This window comes from Drosophila rhopaloa, unplaced genomic scaffold (genome assembly GCF_018152115.1).
Source record: "Drosophila rhopaloa isolate 14029-0021.01 unplaced genomic scaffold, ASM1815211v1 contig_2, whole genome shotgun sequence".
Classification (NCBI taxonomy): domain Eukaryota; kingdom Metazoa; phylum Arthropoda; class Insecta; order Diptera; family Drosophilidae; genus Drosophila; species Drosophila rhopaloa.
In genome coordinates this window covers 11,359,851-11,382,063 of record NW_025335083.1, presented here as the reverse complement: position 1 = coordinate 11,382,063, position 22,213 = coordinate 11,359,851, and the positions used below count along the sequence as shown (strand labels likewise).

The 22,213-nt window shown below is 43.1% G+C and overlaps 8 protein-coding genes across 8 annotated transcripts; 4 read left to right on the top strand and 4 right to left on the bottom strand.

Annotated features, from left to right (window-relative positions):
* The first annotated feature begins 231 nt into the window (after positions 1-231).
* Positions 232-3,282, top strand: LOC108050527 (RUS family member 1). Its single transcript, XM_017132243.2, has 4 exons — positions 232-676; positions 1,146-1,936; positions 2,122-2,455; positions 2,517-3,282. The coding sequence occupies exons 1-4, from the start codon at positions 610-612 to the stop codon at positions 2,576-2,578; spliced, it is 1,254 nt and encodes a 417-aa protein (XP_016987732.1). The 5' UTR covers positions 232-609; the 3' UTR covers positions 2,579-3,282.
* Positions 3,283-3,478: 196 nt separating this feature from the next.
* LOC108050521 (H/ACA ribonucleoprotein complex non-core subunit NAF1) lies at positions 3,479-5,452 on the top strand. Its single transcript, XM_017132235.2, has 2 exons — positions 3,479-3,739; positions 3,799-5,452. Exons 1-2 carry the CDS (start codon positions 3,598-3,600, stop codon positions 5,388-5,390), a joined length of 1,734 nt encoding a protein of 577 aa, XP_016987724.2. The 5' UTR covers positions 3,479-3,597; the 3' UTR covers positions 5,391-5,452.
* On the bottom strand, positions 5,406-7,901 carry LOC108050522 (protein phosphatase 1F). Its single transcript, XM_017132236.2, has one exon. The coding sequence runs from the start codon at positions 7,725-7,727 to the stop codon at positions 6,432-6,434; it is 1,296 nt and encodes a 431-aa protein (XP_016987725.1). The 5' UTR covers positions 7,728-7,901; the 3' UTR covers positions 5,406-6,431.
* Positions 7,902-8,222: 321 nt separating this feature from the next.
* On the top strand, positions 8,223-9,505 carry LOC108050518 (RWD domain-containing protein 4). Its single transcript, XM_017132232.1, has 3 exons — positions 8,223-8,468; positions 8,537-8,646; positions 8,904-9,505. The coding sequence occupies exons 1-3, from the start codon at positions 8,361-8,363 to the stop codon at positions 9,328-9,330; spliced, it is 645 nt and encodes a 214-aa protein (XP_016987721.1). The 5' UTR covers positions 8,223-8,360; the 3' UTR covers positions 9,331-9,505.
* A 288-nt stretch (positions 9,506-9,793) lies between these two features.
* Positions 9,794-10,943, bottom strand: LOC108050520 (PRA1 family protein 3). Its single transcript, XM_017132234.2, has one exon. The coding sequence runs from the start codon at positions 10,613-10,615 to the stop codon at positions 9,989-9,991; it is 627 nt and encodes a 208-aa protein (XP_016987723.1). The 5' UTR covers positions 10,616-10,943; the 3' UTR covers positions 9,794-9,988.
* Positions 10,944-11,476: 533 nt separating this feature from the next.
* On the bottom strand, positions 11,477-14,308 carry LOC108050516 (FAS-associated factor 2). Its single transcript, XM_017132229.2, has 4 exons — positions 14,191-14,308; positions 13,701-14,133; positions 12,403-13,467; positions 11,477-12,124 (listed from the first exon to the last, which is right to left on the bottom strand). Exons 2-4 carry the CDS (start codon positions 13,821-13,823, stop codon positions 11,918-11,920), a joined length of 1,395 nt encoding a protein of 464 aa, XP_016987718.1. The 5' UTR covers positions 13,824-14,133; positions 14,191-14,308; the 3' UTR covers positions 11,477-11,917.
* Positions 14,309-14,568: 260 nt separating this feature from the next.
* On the top strand, positions 14,569-17,513 carry LOC108050515. The gene is made up of 4 exons (XM_017132228.2): positions 14,569-14,842; positions 14,900-15,194; positions 15,611-16,452; positions 16,517-17,513. The coding sequence occupies exons 1-4, from the start codon at positions 14,653-14,655 to the stop codon at positions 17,110-17,112; spliced, it is 1,923 nt and encodes a 640-aa protein (XP_016987717.2). The 5' UTR covers positions 14,569-14,652; the 3' UTR covers positions 17,113-17,513.
* On the bottom strand, positions 17,134-20,562 carry LOC108050517 (ATP-sensitive inward rectifier potassium channel 11). Its single transcript, XM_017132231.2, has 5 exons — positions 20,124-20,562; positions 19,437-19,635; positions 18,514-18,909; positions 18,337-18,443; positions 17,134-17,968 (listed from the first exon to the last, which is right to left on the bottom strand). The coding sequence occupies exons 1-5, from the start codon at positions 20,351-20,353 to the stop codon at positions 17,572-17,574; spliced, it is 1,329 nt and encodes a 442-aa protein (XP_016987720.1). The 5' UTR covers positions 20,354-20,562; the 3' UTR covers positions 17,134-17,571.
* Positions 20,563-22,213: the final 1,651 nt, after the last annotated feature.

Sequence of the window (22,213 nt, the reverse complement as noted above, 5' to 3'; positions counted from 1 at the left end):
AATACGTCAAATTTAAAGTACACATTTTGTAAATAGTTCCTGTGCATGGAAAGTCAATTTCTATTCGTAAGGGAAGAATATTTCTCCACAAACAATAAGCAATAAAAACCGTTATGAAAAATGAAATCAATAGTGTGAACGTTACACGGGGTGATAAAAATACATTTTGGCTGGCGGCACTCACAGCGAAACGTGACCAAGCACAGCTGACTGATAACACAAAGGGGAGGGGGTGCGGAAAATCATTGGCGTGGGGAGAAATTCTTTTTGGGGTATATTTATTTTGAACTACAATTAGTTGCTAGTATTTAATTGAAGCAGCGGCCCATTAGCTTCTTTGTAAAATGTTCTAGAGTTCGCTTCGCTACGCCGCGTACCCCGATTGTTTCGTGTTTTGTTTCGGTAGCCGATAATTCACCTTTTCTCGTTTGAAAAACACAGACACCCCGACGGACATAAATAAAAAGCTGTGGGTGCCAGGTGGGTGGTGTTTTGCTGCTGGAGGTCGAGCTCCCCTAAAGCAACTTTGAGGGAAAAGGCTAGCCAGCGCCGGAAAGGCAATAAAAATTAATTTCCCTGAAAGAACTACGATAAAAAAGCACAGAAGAGATGAAAATCCATTTTCGGGAACAGTACGGACGGAAGGGTGAGGAAATCCTATATGTGACGCCAGCAGGTGAGCGAATCGATCAAACCAACAAAACAAGCCTTGCAAAGTCCTTATTCCTATGGCAGCTATACAAATGTCTATTTTTCCATAGACCTCAGAACAAAGTTTCCCAACCCAAAAAAGATAATCTTCAATGAGCGTATCAAATGATAATCTGCCACGTTGAATTTAATAATTTTTTTTGTAGTGATATTATATCAGTCTACTTGTTCCGATTTAAACTTTGGACAATTTTTATTGCATTTTATTTGGTCACATTTTTTTAATAAACTAATTTTATTGAATTTTAAAAATCTGAACAATTTGCTTTTCAAAATAACTGAGTAAAATCTTAGCAAAAAGTAATAAATTTGGGAAAAAACCTTCAAGACATTTTTATATGTGGCTAAAATAATAATAAATTTTGCAAGGCTTTGGTAAGGACTGCTTGTAATAACCCCAGTTTAATAAACTCCTTCACAAATTTAAAATCCAGATCAGAGTAACATCGTGAGGGTCCCACTGCGTGGCGATAAGCTGGTCATCCAGGAGAAGTTTCTGCTTTTCCGCGTGCTCCAGAAGGTCTTCCTGCCCAAGGGGTATCCGGATAGTGTGAGCGAGGATTATGCGGCATACCAGATCTGGGATACGGCTCAGGCCTTTTGCAGCACCATCTGTGGCACCCTGTGCACCCATGCCATCCTGAAGGGAATCGGCTTGGGCAGTGAGAACATCAATGCGTATTCCGCCACAGTTACCTGGATTTTGAAGGAGGGCAGCGGACATGTGGGCCGGATACTTTTCGCCTGGTGGCAAGGTTCCCAACTGGATGTCGATTCCAAAAAATGGCGTTTGCGAGCCGATTTTCTCAATGATCTGGCCATGGGCATCGAAATCTATGTGCTTCCCAAGTATCCGCATTTCAGCACCCAAATCTTGTGCTGTTCCACAATGCTTAAGGCGATTGTGGGCGTGGCTGGAGGAGCTACAAGATCGGCGTTGACCCAGCACCATGCTTTGCGGGGAAATCTAGCAGATGTGGCATCTAAAGATAGTTCGCAGGAAACCTGCGTGAATCTTGTGGCCTCCTTTGTGGGACTATATCTTCTAACGCTAATCAAGAGCCAGGCGGTCCTTTACACCATATTCTACGTGGTGGTCAGTCTGCATCTGTACGCCAATCTCAAGGCGGTACGCGCGGTTTGCTTGCGGACCTTCAACGAGTCACGCTATTTGATTGCTCTGGAAGAGTTCTTCCGGTCATCAAGGATGCTCAGTCCACAACAGGTAAGCAGTATGTTCCTATGGTTTTAGTTGAGAGTTTAGATCAACTTTTGAACAACGTTTATGAATTGAAAATCAAATCCATTAGCTTAATCTTTGGCTGATATATTCAAATCAAAAAAACTTTATTCACCGGCCCAAAGAATAAATTGAGAAAATTAAATCCTAGAACATTGAACTATTTACAGGTCAACGCTATGGAGCGGGTCACAGTTGGAAAGACTGTTTCAGTGTCCCTGAACATAAAGCTCGGACTGAGCGTGAAAAATATGATTGACGAGTATAAGAGCAGCAGCGTCATCGAAAACATAGTATCCTCCTTCGATCCGCACGAGCATTTTATCATAGCGGAGACCAAAAAATGCCTGGGCGTATATCTGCACTTCGAAACGCGGCCGCAGGATGTGCTCAAGGCGTACTTCTTTGCAGTGTCCTATCTGCAGGATAGGAATCAGATAAAGGAGAAGTACTGGGACATACAAACCAAGTGGCAGGAGTTCCTGGCGCTGGCGCAGCAGGAAGGTAAGGAGAAATTTATTAGAAATCCACTATACCACTAATAAAATGTCCCATAAACGCAAAGGTTGGTTAATACATCATCATTTGCTACTCGTGGACGAGTTCCGTTTGGACTGGAAGGTTTAGAAGGATTCCGACTTTCAATGCTAGAGTTTAATCTGATTTGCTTGCTTTGACCTGAACAATTGATTTCATTCGTACTTCATTATCATTCTCACATATCTACCATGGCTACCATAGAGCGGAAACGAAAACATTGATATTAACTAAGTGCTATTGATATTTACCTAGATTTAGCTTTGTGAAACTCGTTCGCACTCGAACATCTTCCAACTAACTCTGCCTTAGCACAAAGTAATGTTTGTAACCGATATTTGATAAGATATTTTACCCCTGCTTTTACCCATGAATTTATCGGAAAACATTATTTCAATTACTAGCTGCTACTAGGACTAGAAGGAAAACGAAAAGAAACACAAGAATCTATTTTGTAAGGACTTATTGTATGTAAGCTTTCGATATATCGAAAGCTAATGTACTTTTTAGATTATAATCAAGAAACATCTCACAACGAACTATGGAAAAACCAGCTTCAATTGCATTCTGAGCAAAAAGTGTACAAAGTTTTAAGCTTCTTTTACGATAAACGTGCAATATTTTGTTAATTATTAGCTTCGAATATCTAAGGAATAAGTTGGCGTCCATTTTAGCTTAACCATAATGCTCTCCAATTAATGCAATATATGAATTATGTGCATACCGTCTCACCACGCAAATGATTTTAATGAAACAAATGAATAAACTAAACATAAATTTTATGAAAACGCAAAGCTGTCGGGGTTATAAATTGTGTTAGGATTTTGAAATTATTTGGCCTAAAATTTCATAATCCACATCAAAGTTAAAAAAAAACATTTAACAAACATTCCTGTTTGTTAAAAATAAGAATTTTAAATATTTTTAAACCGCGGTTTAGTTTGAATATTATGACATTCACCACGAAACCATACCATGTGCATGGTCTTCTGTGAAGAAGAAGACAACACGTGCGTGTATTCAACGTGTGTTTGCTTAGTTCAGTTTTGTTTTTCATAGAGTTCGGCTGTTTCAAACATTATTTTCTGCCAGATTAAATTTGAAACATAATGGAAAGTGAGCAGCCAACGGCTGTGAAAGCCTCGGCATCAATTGAAGACCCAAAAAGTGTTGAAACACCCACTGAATCGGGGAAACATAATATTCCTGTAGCACACTTATCAACAGATAAGGTGCAAACAAAGCCCACAGGTAAGCTGAAGAGCTTTTTATTTGATAAACACAATAAAGAACTGTGAATTCTAATGCAGAAACGCCAAATGCAGTCGAAGCGCCACCAGAAATGGAGCAGGTAGTGGAGGATAAGTCAGTCAATGAGTCAACAACTGTCAACGCCCAAATTACAGGTCAAAAAATAGTTTCTGAATCAGTTGAAATTGCTGCCGCAGAGATGGAATGTGAGATATCACAAGCTGTAGCGGAGAAGAAAAATACCGCACAGGAATCTCCTCTAGAAATGGACTGCGAGTTGTCCCCAGTGGCGGAAACAGATTCACAGAAAGTTCCTTTAGTCGCTCCAAACAAGTCAGCACCCGAGAAACCAATTCCTCAAGTACAACCCGCTCCAGAGGCTAACCCAGCTCCTCGACCAAGTGGACTTAGTTTATTGGCAGCCTACACCTCCGATGCTGATAATTCTGATGTGGAGGAAGTTACCCCAACTCAGGACAGCGACAACGAAGTTGTGGAAGTTCCGGTGACGGAAACCGCTTCCTCCACCGCCTATCGTCCAGTGGTGGCTGTGAGCTCAGGTGGCGAAAGCTCGGAAAGCAGTAGTAGCAGTGACTCTGATTCCGAGGGAGAATACCTCACTGTACTTCGCAAAAAGATAGACAAGCGGATCAATACCGTGGAATGCGATGAGGATGACGAGGATTTGGATGAGGATGGGGCTACGGGGGATCGGTCCCGCCGACGCCAGCCGCCAAAGGTGCGGGGAGAAATGCTTCTCGATGAGCTGCCACCCATTCATCAACTAGAGATCACTGTTCCCGAGGATGAATGCGTTGAACTGGGCAAGGTTCAATCCATTGTAGATCAGCTCGTTTTGGTTTCCGTCCTGCCGAATTCCATGCTGTTCGATCTGGATACTGTTTTGTTCTTGGAGAAGGGTCGCAAGGTCCTGGGCGAGGTGTTTGATGTGCTAGGTCAGGTGTCAGACCCAATATATTGCGTTCGTTTCAACACTAACCAACAAATCCTGGACAGAGGCATCAAAATTGGCGATGTGGTGTACTGTGCTCCAAAAACCGAGCACACCCAGTTTGTAATTCTGTCGAAGTTGATGCAAGTTCGAGGATCGGATGCTTCATGGGAGCACGATGTGGAACCACCTGCGCGCTACGTAGACCACTCCGATGACGACGAGGAAAGAGAAGCCAAAAATGAGCGACGAAAGCGCCGCCAAAGGGATCGTACCAACTCCACAGACTCTGTGGATACAGTAACCTCCGTGGCAACAACAGCAACAGAGGTATCTTCAGTGGCTCCTCCTCCCCGCCAGCGTGGACGACGCGGGCAGCGGGAGAGCTTCAGGCAGAGCCAGAGATTCTCTAATTCGCAGGACAATCAAAGCCAACCCCGAGATCAGCAGTACAACTACCATCCAAGCTATAACCCGGGAAGCTGGCACTCCAACTACTACCAGAACTACCATCAGGCAGCGACTAACTTCAACATGCCGCCACAGCAGCCTGGTATGCCCTTCCCAGTGCCCAATTACGGTTATGGGATGCCCTACGCCATGCCTCCAATGTACCCCCACATGTACCCGCCACCGCCACCCTTCGCTCCACCTCCTCCAAACAACAATCCACATCAGGGACAACCGCCTCAAAGCTAGAGATAAGCGAGAAACTACTGTGAATTATTTTTATTATTCCAATAAAAAATTTCCTTAATCAATTTGCGTGTGTATCGTTAAAAATGTGTGTTTTGGGTTGTTCGGTAAAATGCATGAAAGGTTCATTAGATTTGTATAAAAAGGTACTTAATCTGTGTGGGATCATTAAATATGGTTTACAGGTGTAAATATGTACGTATATAACTAGGTCTACAATATATGTGTACTTGGCTTTGCTTATTATCATACAGCTGGAAGCACTAAGCGGCCGAAAACAACTTCAGTGTGTATAAATATACGCTTGCATGCTAATCTAAAATATATTTAAACTTGTTTCTGTGCGTACGAGTGCACTTTTGTATATATATACGGGTTAACAACAGTTGCCTTAAGCCAGGACTTGATTAAAACTTCCTTAAATCTTCTCAACTGCTGAGCAACCACAAAATATTTTGATTGAGCTTATTCGAGCAACCAAACAAGTGGACCGGGAGTGGGAGCATCCAGTTCCAGGACCACGGTAGGCACGTGAGAATGTGACAATAAAGGGAGGAGCACAATGATTCGCTCCAAGCTATTTACATTACAACAATACAGTAAACGAAATAACAATGCGGGCTGGTTTGGGTTAACTTTCGTTGATTAATAATTGTAGGGTCGGAAAGTAATCTTTGGGTAAATTAATTTTTTTGAATCAAGCAAGGAATATGTATATTTCCTTTAGTCATACCAAATATTCGTTGTTTTGCGATAAACATCGGTTAGAAAATTAATTATTTTGTTTTTTCTCGTACAATATGTATGTCAATATCAAACTAATATTTTATTCATGATTTATTTAAAGATATTTGGCACGTTTCTCTTTTGGATATATGAAAATTGATATGATTCTTATATTGTCCCATGTTAAAGGAGATGTTTCAAGATTACTTTTCGCTACGTCTCTTAAGATGTTTTAAATTTGTACAAATTAACCCAACCCATGCGGGTAACAATAAAAAAATTCGCTGCTTCGATTTTCAATGCCACAGACTCAAACTTCTAAAGATTTTCGATTTGGTTACGAGGTTTGAGCAGGACCACCACCGCTGTTATGTTGTCCTGCGAATCCCGCTCCTTGGCAGCCTCTATTAGTAGTTTGGGAATGTCGTCCAACTTCATGGTGGGATCCGCCAGGGACTCGTAAACGGTTTCGATGACAAATGACTCTGGAACGTGATCCCACAGGCCATCGGTGCCGAGTACCAGAAAATCGTGAGCCTCATTTAGCTGCACATCTACGAAATCCGGCTCCGCGATCACTGCTTCCAAACTATAGTCGCCAATGGAACGGGCCACGTTCAGAATGCCATTTACACGCCATTGACCCTGAGCGTGGAGCACAGTGCCACCGGCTGTTTCTATTCTCTTGCGCTCATCTGGATTTTCTGGCTTGTGCGGTTTAACCAACTGCAATTGCGTTCGTTTGCCCACTAAAAGAGCCTTGGAATCACCCACCCAGGCTATATACAGTTGATGCTTTGTGATCAAGGCACATACGCTGGTTGTGCCGCTGGTAATCTTCTTCTGGGTGAAACGCTCGTCTGCAAGCAGAAAGGCTGACTCAAAGGCGTTGCGATAAAAGTCGGGGGAGGTGTCAGAAGGGTTTGGATTCGTCTTGAGCTGGTCGGCCAACAGTTGGGGAAGTTGACTGGTGGCATAGCTTGCGGATAAGGATCCAGAGTGGCCATCGAAGACACCAAAGAAGCGTGTGTTCCTCTCCGGCAGACCGTACATCTCCCCAAATCTTTCCAGGCAAACACATCGATCCTCCATCTTCCTGGGTTTGTTCTTCACAGCAGCGGACGTGTGGAGGGGCTCCTTCTCCTGGCGGCACTCGCGGTTCCCCGACTCTGTGTCATCAGCAAAGTCCTTAAGGCGATCCACCTCCGAGTTATCAGTAAGTTTCAGGAGGAACTTCTCCAACTCACTGGCGACGAACTTCTGAAGCTTAAGGAGATCGTACTGTGGAGGACCCTCCACGGTGACCTCGCACTCCTTAGCGAAGCACAGATCCTGCTCCAGCTGCTGCGTGGACCGGTGGAGTAGCTTCAGCCGGAAGTGCTCAGGACATCCCCGAGAACCCAACTGATGCCAAATGGCCGAGACCAACTCCGCATGTCGCTCGTCACTGGACACTTTGTATGTGTCACTAGTCGTCCGGGTTACACAATTCCGGCTGGCAACCTCCTCGCTCACCGCTGCCGCCGCCTTTTCCGCCGTACTGGCCAGAAATCTCTTGAAATCCACCAGATGCGCACATTCCACAGCGGGAATCGCATCTGCATCTGCCGACATAGTTTGCGCGATTCGCGTCTGCCCCACTTGTTTTTGTTAATGACGTCGCGCAATCATGTGTTAATTAATTACAATTGTTGCTCAACGATGATTCACCCGCGCACTTGGCATTTTATGTGTTTTTATGTTGTTATTGTTTGCGTTCTTTTATGTTGTTCTGGGAACTGAACTGTACTGGTTCGATAACAGTGGATGACTTCACTATACCTATCGAGGAGCCCTTAGGGTGTTCCCACTGACAATGTATTCAAATAAGTAAATCGTGTTAAGTCGGCGTTATAAAAATATTTTCGAAGTTATAAATAATTAAATTATCTACATTATTTGTTATAATTGTTAATATAAAAAGTTTTAGAAACTACAATTAAATAGTTTAACAGTATAAAAATAGTTTAATTTTTTAAAATATAACTCTTAGATGTTTGTTTACAATTATTAGTGGAAGCCGAGTTAAAAAGTGGAAACAGAACATAGGTCGGCATTACAAACTGTGGACACACTGCCACCGGTGCCCAGCTGATTGTGCTGTTGCTTTTGTTTTTGTTGCAAAACCATAATTTTTGATTTTGTGTTATTTCAATAAAAAATGATAAATACCTTTAACAACATTGATAAGCAATAGCACAATTCACCATGTCCACGCCACTGGAACAACAAACAGATGAACGGGAGGCCTTGCAGTCGATTTATGAGGGCGATACAAACTTTAAGGAAACAGATAGTGTCACATTTCAATACAAAGTAAGCCACATGGATAAAAATATGACCCAAAAATATCTAAGTCTTAAATATTTATAAATTAAACGCAGTATGGCGAAGAGGACAACTACAAGTCGTTCCTGGTGGAGCTGAAATGGGGAGAGAACTATCCGGATGAGGCGCCAACGATCAATATGAATACGTTTTATAATAGGAATCTGTAAGTGGATTGGGACTCTCAGAAAAGCCCATATAATCCGGCTGAAGATTGAACGTCTGTAATTAAAATGTAATCTTATTCCTGATAATCACATTGGTTTCTTAAAGAAATAATTTAAATCAAAAGTGCCAAAAGTGCAAATTCCAACATCCTTAATATACTTCAAAAGTGTGTACATCATATCATATCCCTTAGAAATTATAGCCTTGCTGGCGTTGAAATCTTGAATCTAAGGAATGACTAATGTTACTTTACAGGCTACCCGCTGTCAAAGAGGAGATCCAATCAGCTTTGAGTACGGAAGCCGCTCAATGGCTGGGCTGTGGAATGACCTACACCTTGTTCGAATGCCTTAAAGACAACCTAGAGCAATTAACCGCAGCCCAGCCCGAATCCGCACCCACCGTAGTAGCCGTGGATGATGGTGTGAGCGCCCTGAAGATCTCCGATCCCAATGCCGATGCAGATGCAAGGAAAAAGGAGCCCAAGAAGGAGCAGCTGACCAAGGCGCAGAAGCGCCGTCAGTGGGAACGAACCGATCACAAAGGAGATCGGGAACGCGGCTGGGATTGGGTGGACCTCGTCAAGCATTTATCACAGACGGGCGGAAAGAATGAAGATGCTCCCACTGCCGCCGAAATTGCTGCTTCTAATGCTCCAGCTCTTCATCCCCTGAACAATTAGAATCCCTAGCCACTTAAGAGATGAGAGAAACAAGGAGAACACTTTAAATCGAAATCAAAAGCCAATACTATTTTTAATGTGATCAGATAATGGCAAATTAGCGCAAGCATGCCTATCAAGAAATCTTTAATAATTATGTTGATTAACTATTAAAAGGTTAAAACTTTTGATTCAATGATTTGTATTTTCTTGAGGCAGCAGTTTGATAGTTTTCATATCAATTGGGTAAGTACGTTTAAGCTATGATTAACTGCGTTCATTCGTTTTAATTTAAGGGAAATTTCATAATGAATAATTCAATTGTTGATAAGTCAGTTACCCAGTTGACTAAAAAATAAGTTTATGAAAACATTTCACTGGGCTTTTTAAAGTAGAAATTTTTTTCTCCATATCAGAATAAAAAAAGTTCAACAATTGCCAGTTATAGATAAGATTTTTTGCCCTACCTTTTCCAATCAAGCACTTTTTCCTGGAAAAAACTTTATTGACATTTGTAATATATTGGTAATACAATTATACATAATACAAAAATAAAGATCAAAATGATAATTATAATACAGGGATTTCGTTTTGCAAAGATCAACATTGACAAGGATATCTAGCGATAAAAACGTGAACTCCAATTGAGACAAACGTGTCCAAATAAGTATGGCTGGACTTAATTGAGCACCCCATCGGCGCGCACATTGACGGCATCCAATAGGGATCCCATGGGCGTGGCGGGACCAAAGCTTTCAATGGTGTTGGTAAACTTGTTCTTCATGTTCCGCAATCGCAGGGAGGCGTGGATAAAGGTCACCGAGATGGGGAGCAGCAGGGTGAAGGCCGTCAAGAGCACAGCGCTCATCAGATGCAGCAAGAGATATCCTCCGAGCAAAGCTCCTGCCATGATGTACCACTTCTGCTGGGCATTCTGCTCCGCTGCATTGGCATTTCCTCCGGTCAGACGGCTGGCGATGAAGTTGTTCTTCGACTTGCCACTGAAGAACTGCCAGATCACGGCTATAATCAAAGCCTGAACCAGCAGACCACTGATGATCTTTGAGGGATTGAAGAAAATCATCAAAGCGTAGATGGTAAGGAAGAGCAGAAAGTAGTTGGTTTGGTAGTAGAGCAGATTATTCGCCACCCGATTTCCCCACTTCTTAAAATCCTTGAGATTGGGCAACTGGAATCGGGCCGATCCGAGGATGAAGTCATCAAGGGTGCGGAGTGGCGGCAATTGAAGATTGCCGGAGAGGGCGGCCGCAGCATCGCCAACGGAGGAAGTAGATGGTGTCGACATGGTCCTTTGACTTTTTCGGATGTTCTGGTGGTCCTTGTCCTGCTGGCACAGCTTCTGGTAATTCGGTTGACGTAGCCCGCGGGCAATGTTGCGAACCTCCTCGACGTTAAGCAAATTAGAAGTCAACTGCCGAATCTTCGGCAGCAAACTAGTATTTCCACTCTTTCCGGGGAGCAGACGTGTTCTCTCGTCGGCGGTAAACCAGTCGTAGTTGTCCTCTTCGTCACTGTTTTTCTCCGGTCGCAGATATTCCAGCGTAATACTTAGATTTTCACACGACTCGGTCGTGACAATTCGCTGACTAACAAATGAGTGGGTGATGGAGATGGGAGCGTGAATTCTGGCCCGATTGGTGTAAATTAGTACATATATTTGTATATCTAATTTATATACTTTTTTTCAATCAAATATGTATAGAATTTTGACGCAAAACTAAAATATTCTATTTGTCTAATTTACTTATTTTATATATATACAATTATATTCATGTGCGTGAGTCGTGATTAATCAATGGAAGAGCACATCACTGGATATCGATAAATTTAAGTCATGACGTTGCCACACAATTATTCAAATCTTTTCTAGTAACGATAATTTAAAATAAAATATGATTCACAATAAAATTATTTAAATCATTCCTTTTAAGTAATATAAATTTACTTACGTGCAAATATAAACGATCTTTAAACTCGTAATAATCCTCAAAAATCTTAACTTCTAATTTAGTAATTATAAACCATATAAACTTTCATTATTTCTGTGTAACAAATCCAAAACAATGAATACAACAATAGTTTATCAATTTCTATTTAAACCAATTGTAATGATTAACTGTCCTGTGTTTATTTGAATGCCCGTCACTTAAACATGATTATTTATAACTTTGATTTATTCAATTCGACCACATTCAGATTAAACTCAAACTCTTTGTCAAATAACAAGACTCTGGCTCTATTTTGATTAAATAGACGGAAGTATAAGTACAGCTAACATAACAAAAATCCTTAAGTAAAAAGAAATTAAACATGTGATTTACGGAAATTATTCTGGAAAAGACTTTTACTTATGTGTGAATGTTTGCGGGAGGAACGGGTGGGTGGTGGTGCGTAGATTACAAGAGAATCAACCTAAGCATTGTTAAACAATTATTTATATTAATATTCATGATTAAATTAGGAATAGTTTTTCTGTCTATCCTCCGACTTGGACGTTGACTACGACTACTTAAAACTTGGTTCAAGTTTTGGTAATGCGTTGCAGCTGGTAACACGATGATGCTATCATTTGGTAGGTGGTGCTTGGTTACGCTTCCAGATCGTTTACGAACAGCACTTCGCGGTTCTTGAGGCCCACGTCCTGGAGACTCTTGTTCAGCGTCTCGTTGGCTGCGCCTGCTCCTTCGGCGGCATCTACGTCCGCCTTCGAGTAGAGCACCCGCTTCGGGAAATTCGTTGTGATCTCAAACTGGTCCGGCGAAGCAGGATGGCAGAAGAGATAGTGATAAACGTCCTAAAAGAGAATAGAAATCCAAAGTTTGTTAGGATGTTTGCTGGTCTTTTTTGGTCATAAAATTATTGGAAAAAATAAATTAAATAGAGCGAATTATTTTTTGTTCTCGTTTTGGGTAATTAATTCTGTCTATAATTCTGAAAACTACTCAAGCTAAAGCCCCCTGAACAATTCAGTAAAGTAATACAAATCTGCAGTAGTAAACATGAACAAGCCGATATTTAGCAATTCTATTTGCTTAACTCCCTGATGAGCAATCATATTTGTTTTGGGCTTACCAGCACCGAATCCGTCTGGTTGAAGCGCCGCTCGAGTCGTGTTCCACTGGGCAGCTTGAAGACGACGGCGATGGCGCCGACTGCATCCACTGCCGGTTCTGATGGCACTAAAGTGGCCAGTTCGATCTTTTGACGGGCAACCTCCTCCTTGCGGAGCTCCACATCGCGTCGGGCCCGCTCCACAGCCTCTTCCGCCTGCCGCACCGCATCTCGCTCCCTTTGCCGCTGGCGTTCCTTCTCCTCGTCCGCAAGCAAACTTTGCTCGTAAGCCTCGTCCTGCTGTCGCCTTAAAGTCTGTGTAAAATTACGCTCCAAACGATCTGCACGCGCCTGACTTAGCCACACCTCATTGGCAGCCGTCACCGACTGGAGGCGGCGCAGAAGCTCCTCGGGCGTACAATCCCCCTCAAAGCGTCCAACGATCATCATGCGATTCGCCCGAAGGCTGATCATCACCATCAGCGGGTAGCTTCGCACCGTGATCGACTGCATCACCCGATAGCCCTCCGGTGTGGTCACGTCGCAGCCCCACAGCAGGGTGTGAGTGTTAATGTAGTCAATAACCGATCTTGACGAGAGTGTATTGCGGCAGAAAGAGTCAACATCGGGGTTCTTGGCGGGATCCTTGTGCAGATAAACGATCAGGAAGCGCAGCTCCTGCTTGGCATCGTTCAGGGCTTGGGCATAGGTGCCCTGATAGAAGACTGGGTGCTCGGGGTACCTCTCATAGTACTCCCTAATGAACTTCATCACGTCGCCGAGCGGATCTGTCACCAAACGCGGCTCGTTTCCACCGCCCAGGTTCACAAACGCACTCACGATGCTCGTCAGCGTTGAGTAGAAGTACTGGAACACGAAGTTAATCACGTAGCCAAGGATACCGGTGAAGTTGCGGGGTATGGGGCCACTAGGTACCCGGCTCACTGTCCGTCCGCCAGGCATGTTGGCGGAGAACACCTGCTGCAGGAAGCGGTCGTTGATCACAGCGGGTGCTCGTACGTCCGTGGAGGCGGCGAACATGGTGGGGCGACCCTCGCGAATATTTAGCTGCTCCTGGAAGGCAACCTACAAAGAAAAAAGGCGGGTTAATGAATAAGGACCTGATTTTTGATTTTTAAGACGGCAATAGGGTTAATTGAACACACACTTGCGACTCTAAGCAAATTAGTTAAAGTTTTACTCATTTCGTGAATGCAAAAATTTGAACCGACAATTTCATGTAAGCACTGTAAGTTGGAAGCAGTCTGTGTTCCTATTATTCCGATCGCGACTGTGTTTGCATATGTTTGCTTGCGTACCTCGAGATCCCATTGATGTCTGATTAGGACGTCGCGGCACACGTTCATGTCCTCGATGCCGGTAAGGTCCTGGAACTGTAGGACCTTTTCCGTCTGTTCGTTGGTTAATCCGTCCGCTTCCATTTTTCCAGCAGTTGAAGGCCTCCGATTCCCAGTTGTTGTTGTCTTCTACGCAGTGTATGTGTGTGTTGTGTTTGAGTGTGGGTGCCAAATGGCTGTGGCTGCCTCTGTGGTGTTGTTGTTGTAGATGGCCTTTGTCCAGTTGCTTAACCTTTGCAGCGGGGGATGGGGGATGAGTTGCGTGGTCACTAAATGCTTCTACTGGTCGCCAGGAATCATTTCAACGCACGCCAAACAGCCGCACTACAAGGTCTTTAACATTTCTCGGCAATTTATTTCTTTTTCGCAGGTGATTGCTTGTTCTTCTTCTTGCCTATCTGCCAATGATCCGATGAATTTGGTTGTGAATGACAAGTGTGACCAAACTTACCGATACGTTCTCACTGCTTCCTGCAGCGTTTGCCGCAGCTAAGTGCGCACATATAATTTCTCTTCACCTTATTGGAATTCTATGTTATTTTCAACTTTTGATATAGAATATAGAAAAAAATCATTGCTGATATTGAAAGTTATGTCATTGCTGGAATCTGAATGGAGAGCAAGGGTAGAAAAATTAATATTAAATGTTTGAGGAATCCACATGATCAGTAAAACAATAAAAAATGTATTTCGTTCATATTCAAGAAGTTATAGTAAAAGCTAAGTTAAAAAAATAATAAACTAATTAACGGTCTTAAAATGTGTAGAGCAAAGCTGTGGAAAAGGCTCGAAAAATCCCAATTGCGCTTTGGTAAATTAAGGTAAAAACGCGGCGGGCACACTTCCCAGTCAATCTCCGCCAGCAACATCACTCAAATTTGAATCTTGTCCAAATCAACAGAAATAAATCAAAATGTATGTGATTTCCACCTCAAAAAAGACCGTGCTTTCCGACTTTGCGGATCTGGAGACAAAGTCTGAGTATTTGCACAAAAGTGAAGAGCCGACGGACTTCCAGTTCAATGGCCAGCGGCGGGTCTTTGTCGAGGTGGATAAAATGGCGGGCTTGGTGGTGATGCGGATAAAGGAGAAGGAGGCAAAGGGTAAGAAATAGGTTAGGATGCAAATTCCCTTACAACTTACTATTCTCCATTAACCAGCTCCCGAGATCCAGCGTGTCCGCAAACTGACCATCGATAATGCCTACTGTGTGGCATGTGCCAAGCAATCGCTGGAGGAGATCGCCGTGGGACAGAGTGGATGTGTCAAGCTCTACAACTTCCGGACGGCGCAACTGATCCACCGGTTTCCGGCTGATCCGCAGAGGAGCACTGTCCTCTACATGGACTACAACAATACGGATGAGTATATAGCCGCCGTGCGCGAAGGCGGAGACATTAGTATCCTGGGCACCAAGACCAAGCAGAAGACCAACACCTTCACCATCGATGGCGAGTAAGTTAATGAAGCTAATACCCAGATAAATTTGATAGATTACTTATAATTTCTAGTCTTTCAAAAACATAAAAACTCCATTCAGAAAAACTTTTGCAAATTTAAGATAAGTTATAATCGAACTAGTCAATTTTCTTAATCTAAGGGTTTCTTTAAGTCAAAGTGGCATTTAATAAATTTAATAAGTAGATTCCCTTTTTGATCACACAAATTAAACATTTAATACTGATTACTTGTCTTCCCTGATTCTCAAATACATGAGTATGAATAATGGCATTTTTATACGAAATTAGCCCCTAAAACAATGCAATACAACTCGTAGTGTTTTAATTAAAATTAGCAAATAACTCAAAGAAAACATTAAGTTTTTTATAAAATTGCTAGCAATATAACTATTATTTATTTACTTATTTCAGCTCCACTCTGGTACGCTTTCATCCGAGCAAGCGATTCCACCTCTCGATCGCCTCCTACAAAGGTGCAGTGACTGTGTACGATGTGCAAGGCATGCGAAAGATCTTCCACGCCAGCGAGGCGCACAGTGCTCCCTGTAGGGACATCAGCATGTGTGCATCTCAGCCCGCGCTGCTGGTCAGCGTGGGCTACGATTGCAAGATAAACATCTTCGATATCCGACGGAATAGGGCTCAGGCCTCCACGGATCGGTTGACCTACTCCCATCCGTTGTCCACGGTGGCGTTGAGTGAATGCGGCACTTACCTTTGTGCCGGAAACCTTAAGGGTGAACTGATCGCATACGATATGCGAAGCACGAAGGCACCTTTGGCTATAAGGAGTGTTCACGATGCGGCTGTGACCAGGGTGGCTTTTGTGCCCACGCCAAGCGGAGATAACCCGCAGAACGGCAGCCTTAATAGTTCGGAAAATTCAACTGGATTGGGAATCGAAGTTCCTCGAGCTGAGCGTCCTCCTAGCGATGAGCTGCGAAAATCCATTGCGGCTAACTTGCAACAGCTGAGTCTTGGTGTTTCAAGTTTGGGTTTAGGTAGTGCGACGCCTGCTACTGTTCGCCGGGATTCCTTCTGTGACTTTTTGGATGCCCAAGGACCGAGGGCGGTAGATCGCATGTCCACACGTTTAGGCAGCTCCTATAGGGACAGCTTCGACTGGGAGACCCTCAACAGAAAGCCCATTTCAAATGAGGCTGTCCAGCGCCAGAGCCTTTGCCCTCTAGGGGGATCTGGACCTAGCTTGGTGAACAACTCCTGCAACAGCTCTTGTGGGGAGTCACTGCAACGTAAGTGGAAAACACTGAATACTTTCGAGTTTAAACTAATAATAACTTGTTTGTTCCTCCGAAGAAACCTTGAGCGGCCCCCTTAAAGATCGGAGCAACGTCTCCGGCGAGGGAAAGTTAATGAAGATCGCAGAGAAAGATGAGCACAGCGAAGAACAATCGGCCAACATTTCCGTGGCCAGCAGCACAGGCAGTGACAAGGAGAATCCCCCGCCGGTGGACGCCGAGCAAAAGCGCCGGCTGCGTTTGCTTTCGGCCAGTCGGAATAGTACCCCGCATCATGCCAACGTCACATCCCAGTTGCAGCTGAAGCCGCAGCAGTTGCTGGACAAGTCATCCGGACTATCCGGCCAAACGGATGCTGATTGGCGGAAAGAGTTCAGCGATCTGAAGGAATTTGTCGACCAGCGCTGTGGAGAGGTGGAGCGGGAACTGGAGTATATTGGCCAGTACAACCGGAAGCAGATATCATCTCAGATAAACAAATACACGATACAGTTTTTGGAGCACACAGTGGAGATCCGAGATGCTCTCGCCTTACTTCTTCAAGGAGATAGCTTTATGCGCGAGTTTTCGCGTCTGCAACATGAGAACGAAACACTGAGGGCCCAAGTTAGATTTTATCAGGAGCAGGAGCAAACCGAATCCTGCGGAGAATGAAATGCGTTCTTTTGGGACATATTCACAATTTCAAAAACATTTTTAATATGTCCATAATTTATTAAAATATTGTTAGTTAGTTTTATAATACATTTGTGAGTTCCGAAAATCGTTCTTTAAAAAACGCAATGCGTTTATTTAATTAATTTAGAAGCTGAAGTTGATGTGTTAATCTGGTGCAGAAGAAGAATTACTTTTATAGATGAGAGGTTCATCAAATATATAAAATCATCGCAAAATATAGATCTGCACCTAGGCTTACATTAAAATACTAAAACATAATCTTGCAGTTAGCTCTGAAAATATGAAAACTATGTCCTTGTAATTCTTTAATTCGGTCTTTAATATACTGTTAAATTCGATGTTTAAGGAATTCAATTAAAATATTGCCAAATAGGTTACACGGTATGCTAGGAAACTAGCGGTCTTTTAATAGATAGTATTTAATAATTTTCAAGTTCACTTTCTGTATTCCAGCTTCAAATTATCACTGGTCGGCTGCACCATGGGCATGTCCACTGAAATGGTCCTATTAAAGTTCTCATAGTCCACGATGTAGCGCTCGTTTTGAGCATCGTAAATAATAATGTTGACGAACCGCTGGCCCCAGAAAATCTCCCTTGGAAGATAGGACGTCTTGGCTTCTGTCATTTGGGCTGTGGCCGGGGATGTTCCAACAATAGACACATAAAGCTCGAATTGGGCTGCATTGAAGAGCTTGGCATTGGTGAACTGGAACAGTGGACTGGACTCATCAATGACATGGCACACCACATCGGGCCAGAGAATAATCTGCTCCCCATTTCCTTCCAGCTTCAGTTCCACGTGAGTTTTAATGATCTCACCCTCTCGCGTGCTGTCAGCGGAATAGATAAGATGAGAAAACCTATTAGTTGCAAGTCTTATCTAGTTGCAACTCTTATCTAACTGGTAGGTCAAGTTAAATTAGATTTTTCTAATAACTGGAGCTCGAGAGACAATATTTTAGTTGTCTTAATATTCTTAAAAAGGTGATTAGGAAGTACTATCAATATTATTGTTTTTTGTATTATAGAAATTCAATGGTTTAATCTTTCTAATTAAGGAATAAATTAAATAGCTTTCTATTCCGGGTTAGTGATTTAAAATCTTTGCGAGGTTGTGCAAAGACATTTAAGTTATTTACAAAAGCTCTAGATAACCTTTGAGATCAAGACATTTCCCGAAAATGCGACAGTGACTCACCGCTTATCCACGATTATGTAGACGCGTATTTTGGACTCAATGGACTGCTGCTCGCGGGGATCGCACACGCGAAAGAGCAAACACAGCTGCCCGTCACGATAACAGATCTGAGTGAGATAATCGCTAGATGAAGGGTTTAATCGGATGTGCTCCTCCCCATCGAGGGAATCTACTCACCACCGCCTTATCGCTGAACTTGAGCTTGGTCAGCTGCCGGGCCGGACGGGCTGTCTTGGCATAAATCACGCTCACCATACAGCCTTCGATCAATGCCGCACTCATCATCTGCATGACGAACAGAAAAATGGTCTCTGGGCACTCCTCACTGGCGTACTTCTCCCCGAATCCAAGGGTCGTCTGCGTCTCCACCGAGTATATGAGCATGGCCACCCAGTTGCCCACCCCGAAGATGCAAGGATCTTCGCCCTCGCCCATCCGTTCTCCACTCACTGGGTCAAAGATGAAGTCCCCGTGGGAGTAGGCCACCACGTAGCAGAGGGCGGCGAAGAGCAGCCAGCTGAGGAAGTAACTTCCCAGGAACAGAGTCAGCATATATTTCCACTCCAGCTCCATCTGTGCGATTCGAAAAAAAAAGCCTTAGTGCATTACCAAACGTACACAGGAAAGGCAAACACCCGAGACTCATGTTAACGTCAACAGGTTTACAATGGTATAGATTAGCGATTCACATAGGACACATTTAAAGAAAAATAAACTACGACACTTACAGTATTCAAAATTTTAAAGAAGATTACAGAAAACCAAAGTGGGAAAAGTAGATTGTCCTTATGGAATAACTTCCCGAGAATCCCCAGTTTAGCAATGCAGGTGTTTATGCGGTTGGTTAATTACGTATTTATTAATATGTATGAGTATTTCAGTGGGTCATGGTTGGATTAATGTATTAAAAACTATATACTAAACGTGACGCGTTCGCTCTGGTTGGTACTAGACTTCGAAAGATGGGGACTCAGGTGCGGTGGCTCATTGGCCAATTCATCAAGTCTGCGCTGAATGCTGGGCGTTATGCTATACACATCCGATCGCGATGGATCGGCTTGAGACGATGCCGTTTTCTTGTGGCCAAACCAGGATCTTACCAGCGTGGTGACTAGATCCCGCATGTAGCGCCAGGACTTCTCTGGAATTCGCCGGAACACAACGTTCTCCTTGCCGTTCTTCTCCATTACGCGATGCAGACTTCGTCTCAGTCCATCGGATGAAGACATTCCGGGTCCGGAACCCACATCTGGTGTTAGCTCTATTGTACTGCCGGCCCAGTCGTGAGAGTAGGGGAAGCTAGAAGAGTAGGTTTAATTTATATTATTTATAAATGTATGTAACTACTGATTTTCTTAAAAGGAATTAATATTATCAAAATCAAAAAGTTCGTAATGCAATTTTGGTATTTACTAATATTTGAGCTGCTTTTAACAAGTGGTTAAATATTATTGTTTCACGGACTATATACAATTATTTGTTGTTTTTTTTTATTACAAACATTTTAAGCTAAGCAATTTATAGTCAAAAGCAAAAAACGAAAATTAACTAAAGAGGTATATTAATTAATTAACTTAAGAAAGACCTTTACATATTTCGGACAGAAAATCTGTTAATGCAGTCTTTTACAAAATATGAGTTGTTGTATCTTATTAGTTGTTTTTTTATTAAAAAGCGCAAAGCAAACAAAAAATATTTAAAGACATTTCGTGAAATAGTTAATAATCCAGAAATGATCCGTTTTCTTCTTAGAAATGTTGACAATCCTTATTTAGGACTACACTCACTTCTGCTCGCTGCGTGTTTCCAGGTGATCCCCGGCATTCTTGGACTTCCTGCGCCTCACGAAACCCGGACTTTCTGGATAGTAGTCCGCCGCATTGACCGTCTCCTTCTCGGAGGATCGGAGCAGGGGCTTCTGCTCCAGCGGCTTGGGCTTCACGGGCATGGACGTGGATCGGTGCATGGGAAGGGATTCCGTGGCAGCAGCTCCCAGGGGAGATGCGTCCGATTGCATGGCCGAGATTCAGATATAGCTGCCTACGCAGATGCGAGATTACTGGCGAACGTGGCCTATAATTGTCGGGAATTTGGGGCAATTTCACTCGGTCGCGTAGATCTGCGTTTTAATTTTAATTGAATTAGGCTGCAGTGGCCGACGATGGCGATGGAGAGAGAGCTCAACTTGATTGCCTGACCGCTTGACACTGACTAAGTCGGGGTCCGTGGGGACTTACTATCTGCCCCTTGAAGATGTGCATTTGGATTTATTTATTATCTGGATCGCGGGCATATTCATATGACAGCGCTTGTCCGCCAGTCGCCCGCTGAGATTAGTGCCTCAAAATGTGCCCCATGTATAATTCAGCCGTAATCAGTGTATTTACTTTGCGAACGATCAAATATTGTTCTAAGTCTGAAAAATATTATACATTTTATCCGCCGAGAAGGAAAGGCAGCCCGATCTTGATTGCGTCTGTTGGCTAAAGTTTTAATTATGGCTTTCATGATATCTAGTTAGGTTTGAATTTGGCGCGATCGTAGTTGATCGTGGCTGTCATTATCGATCTTGCATAGCTAGATCAAACACGTGTTTCCGGTAAATATATCGAAAGCTTTAGATGTATATTTACTTCGACTTCTAGCCATAACTATTTTACTTTCACCTGTTATAACAAAGACTATTTTCACCTACTAGTCAAACAAACTTATTTTTATCAATCAAAAGCTAACAAAAATCAAGTTTCTGTAAACGTACCCCAATTCTAAAGCTATACATAGCCGAAAATTCTAATGGAGTAGGTGATTATTTTGTTAGACATACAAATTTAAATTGTTATGCAATACCTTTGACATAATGGGTCCATTATGTAAAAAACACAAGTTTGGTAACTTAAGAACTTTGAACGACGGCGCCAAGACTGTATGACCTTGGAGAAAACGCAGAAAGTAACGCCTCGCGAAAGTGGCCAGAAAGCACCTAAATTTGCGTTAAACACAAAGGTGGTCACACTGCCTGGACCTGAAATCTGTGTGCCGCATTTTCCGCGAGAAAAAAGTGCTGTCGAGCCGGGGGTGGGGGGCAGGTCGCCGCGATCAGTTTTCCGTGGAAAGTGATTGAATAGACCAGCTTTCCCGTCCCGTGTGTTACCCACGTTCTGCCAGACCGTCAAACTGACCTTTACCAGTTTTTCCCCAATTTCGTAGCTTTCCGAATTCGACCCCCAGCGTGAGACCCCCCAAAAGTTGCGACCCGCTCCCCCACATCTGCCACGACACTGGGACTCCCTCAGAAAAGCGCAGGAAACGCTCCCAAGCCTCACGACCGAAATCATACCCTCTGCTAAGTTATTTAGTTTTAAAATTAACAGTTATTGCCTGGCCATCATTTAAGAAGAGCTTTTTAGACTCATCCCAAACTGGTTGGGATCCACGCTTTATATAAAATGTAATATAAGAGTTGTATAAGTTTAAGGCATAGTATAAGTAAGAATTTACGGGTCGTGAGAAGCGCTCTCGACTCACGTTTCCGTGGAACCAACGGTGGGGGCGCCACCTTTGACACCGGAGCGAGGTCGGAAAACGGAAATTGGGTAAAAGCAGTGAAAGTTCAGTTCGACGTTGTGGCATCACTCGGTTTTCCACACGGGTCACGATCACTTTTTAATTGACATTTTTTCGTTTTTAAATATGGACCTTTCATAGCTAAAATACTCTGCGATGCCGCACATACGGGCTGAATTGCTACAGGTGGAAAAATAAGGCATCGGGAAAAGTGTTTCTACTTGATTTTAGACTTCACTTTGGAGGACGGATCCGTAACGCTAGTTTATTAAATAAACTAAAACCAATTGAAATGTAAATGCGAAACTATAGA

Bases quoted from the DNA above. Each gene is read 5' to 3' on its own strand.
- LOC108050521 (XM_017132235.2), top strand. From the start codon at position 3,598: ATGGAAAGTGAGCAGCCAACGGCTGTGAAAGCCTCGGCATCAATTGAA. The intron at 3,740-3,798 runs GTAAGCTGAAGA...ATTCTAATGCAG, and splicing joins GGTGCAAACAAAGCCCACAG to AAACGCCAAATGCAGTCGAA.
- LOC108050520 (XM_017132234.2), bottom strand. From the start codon at position 10,615: ATGTCGACACCATCTACTTCCTCCGTTGGCGATGCTGCGGCCGCCCTC.
- LOC108050516 (XM_017132229.2), bottom strand. From the start codon at position 13,823: ATGGAAGCGGACGGATTAACCAACGAACAGACGGAAAAGGTCCTACAG. The intron at 13,468-13,700 runs GTACGCAAGCAA...TTTTCTTTGTAG, and splicing joins GACATCAATGGGATCTCGAG to GTTGCCTTCCAGGAGCAGCT. The intron at 12,125-12,402 runs GTAAGCCCAAAA...ATTCTCTTTTAG, and splicing joins ACCAGACGGATTCGGTGCTG to GACGTTTATCACTATCTCTT.
- LOC108050527 (XM_017132243.2), top strand. From the start codon at position 610: ATGAAAATCCATTTTCGGGAACAGTACGGACGGAAGGGTGAGGAAATC. The intron at 677-1,145 runs GTGAGCGAATCG...TTTAAAATCCAG, and splicing joins CCTATATGTGACGCCAGCAG to ATCAGAGTAACATCGTGAGG. The intron at 1,937-2,121 runs GTAAGCAGTATG...AACTATTTACAG, and splicing joins GGATGCTCAGTCCACAACAG to GTCAACGCTATGGAGCGGGT.
- LOC108050517 (XM_017132231.2), bottom strand. From the start codon at position 20,353: ATGCAATCGGACGCATCTCCCCTGGGAGCTGCTGCCACGGAATCCCTT. The intron at 19,636-20,123 runs GTGAGTGTAGTC...CTACTCTTCTAG, and splicing joins GAAACACGCAGCGAGCAGAA to CTTCCCCTACTCTCACGACT. The intron at 18,910-19,436 runs GTAAGATCCTGG...CGAATCGCACAG, and splicing joins GGGATCTAGTCACCACGCTG to ATGGAGCTGGAGTGGAAATA.
- LOC108050522 (XM_017132236.2), bottom strand. From the start codon at position 7,727: ATGTCGGCAGATGCAGATGCGATTCCCGCTGTGGAATGTGCGCATCTG.
- LOC108050515 (XM_017132228.2), top strand. From the start codon at position 14,653: ATGTATGTGATTTCCACCTCAAAAAAGACCGTGCTTTCCGACTTTGCG. The intron at 14,843-14,899 runs GTAAGAAATAGG...TCCATTAACCAG, and splicing joins AAAGGAGAAGGAGGCAAAGG to CTCCCGAGATCCAGCGTGTC. The intron at 15,195-15,610 runs GTAAGTTAATGA...TACTTATTTCAG, and splicing joins ACCTTCACCATCGATGGCGA to CTCCACTCTGGTACGCTTTC.
- LOC108050518 (XM_017132232.1), top strand. From the start codon at position 8,361: ATGTCCACGCCACTGGAACAACAAACAGATGAACGGGAGGCCTTGCAG. The intron at 8,469-8,536 runs GTAAGCCACATG...AATTAAACGCAG, and splicing joins GTGTCACATTTCAATACAAA to TATGGCGAAGAGGACAACTA. The intron at 8,647-8,903 runs GTAAGTGGATTG...GTTACTTTACAG, and splicing joins ACGTTTTATAATAGGAATCT to GCTACCCGCTGTCAAAGAGG.